Source organism: Limulus polyphemus, unplaced genomic scaffold (assembly GCF_000517525.1).
Source record: "Limulus polyphemus unplaced genomic scaffold, Limulus_polyphemus-2.1.2 Scaffold4420, whole genome shotgun sequence".
Taxonomy (NCBI): domain Eukaryota; kingdom Metazoa; phylum Arthropoda; class Merostomata; order Xiphosura; family Limulidae; genus Limulus; species Limulus polyphemus.
The window spans coordinates 31,213-42,674 of record NW_013670030.1 but is presented as its reverse complement, the minus strand read 5'-3'; the positions used below and the strand labels follow the sequence as shown (position 1 = coordinate 42,674).

The following is an 11,462-nucleotide window of genomic DNA, read 5'->3' as shown; positions in this document are numbered from 1 at the left end:
CAGGTATGGAACTAATCCATAAAGTATTGAAACTTAAGCCTGAAATGGCACATTATCATAACCTTCTCTTGGCATATATATTCTTTTAAGAATTAACCATATTGACAGTGTAAAATATTGTAAAAATTTACATTCTGATCAGACAATTTGTTTTCTAAATGTTACTTGGGGAAAAAAAAACAACAGTAAGGTTAAGATTTCATATCAAAGAAAATTTGTACCTTGAAATTTCAATGTTACACATGGACGTACGTGCGAATGCCTGGCTACATAAATTTTCTAACTAATCTATATATATTTTTACATCTGCTGGATTAATATATTTTGTTTCCATTGGCTCAATAACACTAGAGATATTTTTCAGATGTGAGGGGTCAACTTTTGTACATAATATGACACTAACTTAAGCTCAAACATTCAGAACATATTATTTTCTGATGCTAAAGAAAACCTGCCAAAGTATGAAAGATAAAGTGTTTAACAGTTACCCGGTAATGCACAAGAAAATCTGTAAAAATTGATCTTTAGTTTGTTACTAGTCTTCATGACTTGCTTTTGGAAGTCACAGGAAACAATCATCAAACATTACCATTACGCAAGCTGGAAAGTTTGCTTAGATCATAACAGGAAAATATTTTTATACCAACACCTTTTTAATTACACCATGATTTATTGGTGTGAAACACCAACCATTAACGTGACTGTAAATAGCTATGAGGACACCAGGGGTCAGGTCCTTGGCTGTTTTTTTTTGGAAAGTTGGAGATATAAGCTATATAATGTTTTATATTTAGCATCAATGCTTCAATGAAAGCTAAGCTTCCTAGTAATGTACAGTTCTCACTCACATATATACATATATAATTGAAAGTTACAGTTGAAACCCACATTAGAATACAGGCTCTGACCACCAATACACAGACAACTCTGGATTCAATACATGAACATAATACAAAAGTACATAAAACTCAATATTTGTACAACACACAAATAAACGATCTACACATATTGGTATAAATATAAGGAAGTCTTGAGTCTTGCCAAGTAATATTTCTAAATATTAATATGAAGATATTATTAGCAATGTCATAAGAACATCCCACTTAATAATTTATGAAATTGTTTAAATTAAGAATTAACTATTAAAAGTATATTGTTTTTAAAAGAAATAAATATTTTAATACCGAAAATAAGATAAAAACTACAAAAATGTTTCCAAACTGATTTAAAAATACAAAAGAATTCCCACATACGGATCAATTGTTTTTAACTACAGAAAGAATTATTGTACTACAGAAAATAAAATCACATTTAAGTACAAACATCGGTATTTCTACTATTTTTTGTGAAAAACGTTCACCATTTTTATGGATACTTAATACATACACCCAACAATTTATTTTCCATCAGTTAGAGTGGATGAAATTCAAAACTGTGAAAAACATACTAAAGGTTTCCCAGCAGATATTGTGTTTTGTTGTATACTTCATAATTTAAACACTGTATTTATGAAAGTCTGAGCCCCTGCTAATTAAGAACATGACTACAGCAGACATTAACACAACTAGATAAATATACACTTTTTAGTTGTGAACTGCCAATATATGGAAGAAACTATAGCATTAAGTTATCACTTTGCTAATTAAGAACATGACTACAGCAGACATTAACACACCAAAATTAATATACACTTTTTAGTTGTGAACTGCTGATATATGGAAGAAACTATAGCATTAAGTTATCACTTTAAAACGTGTTACCAGCTGATTTACAGAATACACATTAAATTATGTTCTTAAACAAGATTGAATCCTTATTCTGTATTAGGTAGAATAGTTTGACATGTTTTTGGTCTGTTAAGAATACATCAGACATCTTGCTAGATTTGGTAAAATTCTTTAAAAACCCACAATAAGTTGACAATAAAACCACATATAACTTGCTAGACCTGGTGAAATCCTTTAAATTACCACAATCAACTGACAATAAACTCAGATATATCCTGCTAGATCTGAGGAAACCTTTGGAATACCCACAATCAACTGACAATAAACTCAGATATATCCTGCTAGATCTGATGAAAACTTTTAAGTATCCACAATCAACTGACAATAAACTCAGATATATCCTGCTAGATCTGATGAAAACTTTTAAATATCCAGAATCAACTGACAATAAACTCAGATATATCCTGCTAGATTTGATGAAAACTTTTAAATATCCACAATCAACTGACAATAGATTGAGATATATCCTGCTAGATTTGATGAAAACTTTTAAATATCCACAATCAACTGACAATAGATTGAGATATGTCCTGCCAGATCTGATGAAAACTTTTGAATACCCACAATCAACTGACAATAAACTCAGATATATCTTGCTAGATCTGATGAAAACTTTTGAATACCCACAATCAACTGACAATAAACTCAGATATATCCTGCTAGATCTGATGAAAACGTTTGAATACTTACAATCAACTGACAATAAACTCAGACATATCCTGCTAGATCTATTGAAAACTTTTGAATACCCACAATCAATTGACAATAAACTCTGTTATATCCTGCTAGATCTGATGAAAACTTTTAAATATCCACAATCAACTGACAATAGATTGAAATATGTCCTGCTAGATCTGATGAAAACTTTCAAGTAGTCACAATCAACTGACAATAAAATCAGATATATTCTGCTGGGTCTAGTGAAAACCATTACATATCCTCAATCAGTTGACAATAAAATCAGATATATCTTGAAAAACCATTGAAACATTATGAAAATACACAAGTTATACCCAGTCTGATAAAACAAAGATGTTCACAATAAAAATTTTTCACAAAACACTAGATGATGTAAAATTATGGTTAAACGTAATCAAAGAAATGATGAATTTTAACTATCTGAAAGAACTGACTGAAGTGAAGTTTCTACTTGAAGTATTTTCCAAAAGGTAAGTCTAAGAATCAGAATAATTTGGCTAGAAGTTATTAGCATAAAATTACTGTAAGGAATTTCTTTTACAAAATTAGAACAGGTAAAGATATCTAAAAAAGCATTTGTCTGAATAACAAAAAAATGCTTATCATACATATCATAAAGCTCTATTATTCCTATCATCTCATTTCAGTTTTGTTAACATAAATGACAAAATACTGTTCATGTTCATAACTTTTCACCCTGAGTGGGAAGTTGGTTGACTGCTAGTCTTTTTTGTGGTGTCTTTGAGCTGTTAAACACAAAATAAAAACTGGTTAAAATCACCATATTTTAACCCTGATCTTTTTCCACAAAATTATGCTGAAATTGTTTTTTTACAAACATTTCAAATTTTGAATTTATAAATTCACAGAAAGTGGTATAAGCATAATAAAAATGTAAAACGTAAAATTTGGAAATGTATAAGCTTGTAAAATGATGTTAATCTCATAGCCAGTTTTGGTTAGGAGTAATTTAATTCACCATTATATTAGGTCCAATTTTAATATGTATTTTTAAAAGTGAACATTGCTGTTAATAATTAGTATACATAGTTAATGCAAGATACAATTAGAATTTTCATAACATATTTAATACAATCCATTTTTCTCCCACTAAAAAATGAGACCAATTTTAACTTACACTCTTCAATGTCTTCTTCTTCTTCAGACATTTCTAAGATGTCACTGCAACAGGACGTGTAGATAATTATACTGAGAAACCCCAAGGGCAACCCAAAAAGTACAGTTGTTAACACGGGATTGCCTTTCCACATTGCCTGTATAGAAAACGGACAACTTTAACAATGTCGAAACCGTGGATACGTTAAATCTCACACAAACACAAAGCTTAAATTAAATACAGTGTACAATCTATACTTAATAAATAAATCAACATTATAACATTTAATAATTTTTATAGATGGAATAATAGTAATGCTTCTTACTGGGGTTGACTGAACTTTTTTACGATTTCAGTAAAACATGGTATCAAAATCATACGTCATTGTTTGTGAAAATACAATAATAAATAACATCAATTCATAAGATAAATTTTACAAGCATCTAATGAGAAATAATGACATTTTGACTTATAATTATACTACAAATAAGTATTGATGTATCAAATAAAAAGATGACAGAAATAGACTGATTATAAAAGTAAATTCCTAACTCACTGAAAGTGAAGTACTTGCTTCAAATGCAGCACGCTTCAATCTGTGAAGCAAAGTGTTTCCACCATAAGCCTGAGAAAGTGACAATAAAAAAGGGTAAATGAGTACTATCCACTACAATACTCCAATATTAAAGCTTTCTTAAAATATTCTGAAACTAGCGGCTCACTAATAACAAACTGTACAATAAAAAAACTGTATATAAAAATGATCTAACTCTAAACAAAACTGATTATATATACTGTGTTTAAATTCTATAATTTCTGAAAATAAAGACTGCATAAAGTATAAAGGAAGGGTAAGAAAAACAAAAAGTACAAGTTCCATTAGTTTCAGAAGGAACAATTCCTGTTCCTTGGAATTAATACAGCCTCCAGTGGTACCAGAAATATAGCCATTACCATCTCTACATGCACCATTACCTACTAACACATTATTGTTTCTACTGACACTATTCCTTAATAGTACCAGGAGTAAAGCCACTATTGTTTCTACAGAGAACAATCCCCGTTCCTTGGAATTAATACAGCCTCCAGTGGTACCAGAAATATAGCCATTACCATCTCTACATGCACCATTACCTACTAACACATTATTGTCTCTACTGACACTATTCCTTAATAGTACCAGGAGTAAAGCCACTATTGTTTCTACAGAGAACAGTCCCGACTGATACCATAAATAAAACATTAATGTCTCTACAGAACACTCTCAATTGGTCCCATTAGTACAGTCATTACTGTCTTTACACAGAACATTCCCCAATGGCATCAGAAGTACAATCATCACTGTCTCTACAGTGGCACCAGAAGTACACCCATTACTGTTCTACAATGAACATTCCTCACTGGTACCATAAGTATTGCCAACACTTTCTCTAAGGAAAACATTCCACACTGGTACCATAAGTACAGCCAACATTTACTCTAAGGAGAACATTCCACACTGGTACCATAAGTACAGCCACCACTTTCTCTAAGGAGAACATTCCTCACTGGTACCATAAGTACAGCCACTACTTTCTCTAAGGTGAACATTCCTCACTGGTACCATAAGTACAGCCAGCACATTCTCTAAGAAGAACATTCCTCACTGATACCATAAGTACAACCAACACTTTCTCTAAGGAGAACATTCCTCACTGGTACCATAAGTACAGCCAGCACATTTTCTAAGGAGAACATTCTTCACTGGTACCATAAGTATAACCATCTCCTTTTCTACAGCAGTGCATCCCAAACTTTTTTAGCTCATGGCACACTCTTCATGTTCCAAACTTTTCTACTAAATAGAAATTAGTTAATAACAGCACACCTGAGACCCTTCTATGGCACAAATTTTGGGAAGCACTACTTTACAGAAAATGTTCCCCACTAGCCCAAGAAGTATAGCCATTACTGTCTCGACAGAGACCATTACTCACTGGCACCAGAAATACAGTCATCCCTTTCTCGAAATGAAAATATTCCCCACTGGCACAAGAAGTATAGTCCACACTGTCTCTACAGAGAACATTCCTTACTGATTTAACTGTACTTAACATACTGTTTACCTATAAGAGATAGGGCAGGAATGTGAAATTCTGCAGTAAAAATAAAACTGTGCTGTACATGTCTGAAAGTTATAATTTTCTTATACGAAAATGTATTACCAATAGGTACTTCCCTCTGCTCACAAGATTAGCTTTTCCCATTTTGTGCTGCCTTCTACATGTGAACTTTCTCCAAAATGCATGCCACAAGCCTTCCACATCCCTCTGTTGGAATCCAAAGTTCCAACATTTCCCTCATGCAAATCATCGTGCGTCAACTCTTTACCAATACTAGAGCATTACTATCATGTGACGCATGTCACTTCCTCTATGCACCACTACCAAACTATCACTTCGAAATTTGGCAGAAGACACAAGCACCAGAAGATTGTGAGGAGGAAGGGTGGGAAGTATCAATTGGAAATACATTTTCGTATTTAGCTTGAATCCCACATTGAAAAGGAGGAGGGAACGGAGGGCAGAACAGGCATATCCCCCAAAAACATCCAAAGGACACCACTTGAGATGAGAGAAACAGATCATATGATCTGAGAAGGGGCACCACACCACTTCTGAACCAGGTATCTCTTCATCATGAACAGGTGGGATCAAAACATGGTGGAATATGAAGGGAGTATATCTGCTTGGGAGAGGATAGGTCAGTTATGTGATCCTAATCAGAGAAACAGACAAAACTCAATGCCATGTAATGAAAATTGGTAATGGAGAATGTGTCCCATGGTGTAGAGTGGCTAGGGCACGTTGGACCGTGCACGGTAAGTCAACTACATCCAAAACCTTACTCGCTGGGTACTGACATCCACACAAGGATGAGGATCATACCATCTACACCTCAAGCCCTAGAGTCATGAATATACATATAATATTGACTCCAGGAAACGTCACAGGATGAGCACTGAGTTAGGGACCCAGAAATGTGTCATGCGGTATCCTGGGGAAGTCAATAGCATGCAATCAACCCCCGCGACCGTGAAACTAGTCCAAAATATCCACAGGTCTGTAACATCCTCATCATTCTGAAAATGAGGGAATGCCTAGAACAGAAGTAGAAAAAAGCCACGTAGACTTCTTGTGACCCACAACACAGAAGCCAGAGTTGAGAGGGGGGGGGGGAGATGGATGACCAGAAACCTGTGTGAGGACTTATGTAATTGGTTCACTCGATCTCCAAAACCTCACTTGTTGGGAACCAACATCCACGCAAGGTTAGGAGAAGGGCACCCAATTGGAGGGGTGAGCTGTATTTACGCATCTCACTACAGGCATGTGTCACTCATCTGGAGAATTTTGTAACTCCTTCTACACCAGCTGAACACCACCGCACTACTCTGAATTTAATGGTTATAGACATCTTTGTTGAACCCATTCAGCAGGTTGCCTCCATGGTCAACAACCTCAGTGACTTAGATCTGGTATGTGGTAAGGACTCCACTGGAAGAAAGGGGGAAAGAAGTGCATTGGAGAGTTCAGACGGACTGCTACACCTGAGACAGTGCAATGGGTGATCACAAAACCATATTTTTAAAAGCTGATCATACTGACTTATTCAGTACAGGCATGGTAGGGATGGGCAGTGTTCCCCTTCTGCTTTATGGTCCAGGACAGTAATTTTTATGAAGCAAACATCACAAGGTTATTCACATTCTAGTGATCATGTGAAACACCCCATCTCAAGGGTGAACATACAAAGCCATGGACAAAGTGCATGAATCAACATGGCATACAGTGCACATTTGTGCTTTTATTTGTTTAAGTAGAAATATATCTGAGAATGGTTATAACCATCTATGTGGAACCCATTCAGTGTTCAAAAAGAATCCCTGGCCAGACAAGTTGAAGCAAGGGCCCCTGAAAGAAAAGAAAGCATAAATAAGGACCTACCTTGTGTCAAAGCCACACCAAGTCTGTAGATTAGCCACAGGTGGCAGGCAAATACCCCAAGGAAGCAGAAATTGTGATGTGTTGCAAGTAGTAGGAGATGAATGTGTCCTCCAATGGCTGACAAAAATGAGAAGCAAGAGAGAAGGTAAGCCGTTGGATTTGATGAGAAGACATGTGAAAGAGATCCCGTTGGGAGGGTGACAAGGAGGAATAAGCTCACTGGATCCAAAGATAAATCCAATTGGTCAGGGTAATGGGGGAAAGATCACAGGAAGAGGAAGTTTGCCATGGGATAAAGAAGCAGGAATGAGAACCCCAGAAGGAAACCATGTGTGCAATATAATAATGCAAAAAGATAGAGTCGCAACCCAAAAAGTCCTAAAGAGAAGTGAACCACGTGTGTAGGGCCAGAGCCAATGACAAAACACGGCCTATAGTGGAAGGGAAGAGGGAGAGGATGTCCTCAGAAATCCCCATAGGGTTCCTGTGATAAAGCCTCTGACAGGAAGAGAATTAAGGCGAGATATTACAAAGAGTGTCAGAGGAAGTCTAAGGTGGGAAAGCAGGGCATAGGTAGGATGAACAGAAAAATTGGGAGCCGTCCCCTCAAACAGGTAAAACTAAACCCACAACTGGTGGTCCAGAATTTGGGAGCCCGATCTGAAGCCCGCAGGGGACTAGGCATACCAATGCCATCATCAAACTGGGTGGCAAAACCAGAACATAAAGGAATGGAGGAAAAGGTCGAGAGGTAGAAACAAGCAATAAAGAAGGACGTGGGTCAAAATAACTATGGCAAGAGATAAAACATCACATACTAGGGATATAATCTCCGAGAAAGTCAATGAGGGATGAACAGAATCCTCAAGAAGGTGTAGGAAGGTACAGCAAACTCCAGGTTTGGGGGGGGGGGGGGGGAGGATAAAAATTTTGTCAGCCTGAGCCTGTAAAAGGCTCAAAAAGTACAGGAAGAAGAAGGGCACAAACAGGAGATAACCTGATGATGACAAAACCTTGTCGAAACGTTGTACATTTGCTGTCATGTTAAACTTATATTAAAGTTTTTCTTCATTACCCATTTAAGCCGTCTCCAGCCATTATTAGTCTCAAAGTGGGTTCCTCGTCATCGAAGGAGATAACGTGTGTTCCATATAATGCTCCATCTCCCCACAAACAAAGGCCGAGAAATCCCCCTATGGTTTGCCCGCGCCTGTGGCCAAAAGTGCAGTAAAAGATGAGTTATATGCACCCGAAGCAGTAACAGTGACTTCAGAATTCAGGCTAGATACTAAACCAGCCAAAAATATATGCCAAACACGGGTAAATCAAATGCTCTCAAATGAAAGTGAAATGAAATTAAATGAAGTAGAACTAAATTAAATAAGGTTAAACCACTTCTAGGGTAATAAGTGGTCTAAAGAAAGACATCTGCACTCGAGCATTGCTAAATGAGAAGTGATAGTTCAGTAGTGGTGCATAGAGGAAGTCACATGCATCACATGATAGTAGTGCTCTCCTATTGGTGGCAAGTTGACACATGATGATTTGCGTGAGAGTCAAGTTGGAACTTTGGATTTAAAAAGAGGGATGTGGAAGGCTTGCGGCATACATTTTGAAAACAAATTGCATATAGAGGGCAGCACAAAACAGGAAAAGCTAATCTTGTGAGAGGAGGGAAGGTACCATTTCAGAAAACTGTTGATTTCATCACCTCACTTGTGTTTATATGTGTATAACTTAACACCTGGTCCTTTCAGGTTTTTTTATATTTCCAAACAATAAAAAGCTATGAAACAATTTCTATTAGTATCTCACCATCTAAGTGAGGACATAATAAATGAGGAAACTTTTATTCAGCATATAATATTTTTAGTAATAGTAAATATACTTTGTACTTAGTTAAGGTAAAAGATCCCACCAAGCTTGTGTAAAATAAATCACCCACATGATAAAATCTTCAGCACTTGCATCAACTATAATTAATAAAAAAATGACATTTAAAATCTGATATAAAGTACAAGTATTAAAATTCAAACGAATCTGAGGACAAAACAGATCTTCCTGATGTTATTAAAAATTAAAATAACATGCCAAAGAAGATGGGGAAAAAAAACAACTCATCTTCATGTTTCTTTTTTCTGTATTGAAATTAAACAAAATAAAACACAACTTCTGAAAGTGATAAATAGAAATACTACAAACGGTTGCTGATTTATTTAGAATCTGGTCTAGAAGAGCTATGATGGTTTGAGGAGATGGAATCTTTTCTTCTTCTGAAGCAGATGGTAGATAATACTCATACGTAGTGGAGTCCACAACAATAAGACTAGGAATAGGTAGGACTTTCATTGCAACTGAATTAGCTAGGTCCGTCTGGCCAAGCCATCCAAAAATGAAATGTCTGGAATGAAAAATATCAAAGAAATTTTCCTTCTGTCTTGGTTGGTTGTTTCCTCAACCATTCTTTCATATTTAATTTCTGTAGTGCATATTGGTGTATAGAAGACATATTAACACTTGAAATAAATGACCATTAGTGAACGCTTCTGAAGAAACTGTAAAGCAAAACATTAAGTGTTTAGTTAAATAAAATCAACAATTTGGTGTTATAAGGTCGTTTATTTCTAATAACAGTTCTTTAACTACTGAGATTGTGAGTTGTTCTCAGACTTAATGAGATAAGTATGAAAGATTTCAAGTATATTTGTTAAAGTACAAGAGGCAGCCTTAACAACTAAATGAAGCTTACAGAGATCAATATAAAATCTCCACATATAACAAAACTGTTATCTTTAAGTTTAGTGTTATAAAAATATTTACCATTCTTTTTCAAAAAAATATTTCTAAATCATCCCGAGTTTTGTTATAATATAATATACAAGCATGTCTGTGAAACACTGCAAGTACAAAATGAAATTAACAAAATGAGAGAAATTCATTGTATATACACAAACACACAGTTTTTCTACTGGAATAATTTTTTTCTAATAAAACAAAACTTTTTTGCAAACAGAAATTATTAAACCTTTTTTTTTAGTAGAAATATCACTTACTGATGATACAGATCCCTATTACTAACTGCAATGGCTTCAACAAGGTCTTTGAATCTGAATATAAAATTAAAAAAATCAGTATGAATAACTGGCACTTGTGTAATTTTCAAAATCAAATAAATAATTAAAATACAATGTTTCATATTTACACAATTTATTAAAGCCATCAACAGCTTCCACTGAAAAACGCTTTACACATTTCAGCTCTATGTGGATTAGTTAAAAATACTAAGTTAAAATCTGTTTCTGAAACAACTAAAACAGAAACTGTAAGTTTACCTCATATATTCCAGGACTAACAAGTCAATTATTTAATGGTTTTAAGAAACAACAACACTTTTATCCCATATTTAAACTTATGAATAAGATAAAGGAAATATTGGGGAATACTAAAGATAAAATACAAGACTGGGATTTATAAAATAAAAAGTGAAAGTAATAGTATTTATATTAGTCAAACTAACATAAAGGGTTCATAAGAAACAATAAAATAGAAAATTAAGCTGTAGTAGAAAATGCACAAATAATACAACACAATTTGCAAGATGAAACAACAGTTTTAGCTCCACCTCATAATATTACAGCTTTAAATATCCACAAATTATGTGAAATAATAAAATTTATAAACTAAAAACAGATGTATTAAATTGAAATGAAGAGTCATCAACTCACTTTATTTATATGTGGTGTGAAATATTGTAAATGTTGGCCAGTTATTCATGTACGTAACACTGAAACATAATACTTCATTATATGTAGAAAGCATAAGTATTGAAAAACTTTGTCTTGTAAATAACTCCTCAAGACAATTGTTTGTTTT

The 11,462-nt window shown here is 34.6% G+C and overlaps 1 protein-coding gene and 1 long non-coding RNA gene across 2 annotated transcripts in view; both read right to left on the bottom strand.

Annotated features, from left to right (window-relative positions):
- Positions 1-6: 6 nt before the first annotated feature.
- The window catches only part of LOC106471119 (protein disulfide-isomerase TMX3-like), a 27,721-nt gene continuing 16,265 nt past the window's right edge, over positions 7-11,462 (bottom strand). Inside the window, exons 9-13 of the mRNA XM_013931708.2 lie at positions 10,643-10,696; positions 9,792-9,990; positions 4,160-4,228; positions 3,625-3,760; positions 7-3,232 (exon numbers count right to left, since the gene is read on the bottom strand). Of these exons, the coding sequence (XP_013787162.1) occupies positions 3,207-3,232; positions 3,625-3,760; positions 4,160-4,228; positions 9,792-9,990; positions 10,643-10,696 (484 nt within the window). The 3' untranslated portion in view covers positions 7-3,206. The remainder of the gene's footprint in view (positions 3,233-3,624; positions 3,761-4,159; positions 4,229-9,791; positions 9,991-10,642; positions 10,697-11,462) is intronic.
- LOC111088777 lies at positions 5,881-9,472 on the bottom strand. The gene is made up of 2 exons (XR_002613198.1): positions 8,730-9,472; positions 5,881-8,586 (listed from the first exon to the last, which is right to left on the bottom strand). It is a non-coding gene; the product is annotated as an uncharacterized LOC111088777 (long non-coding RNA).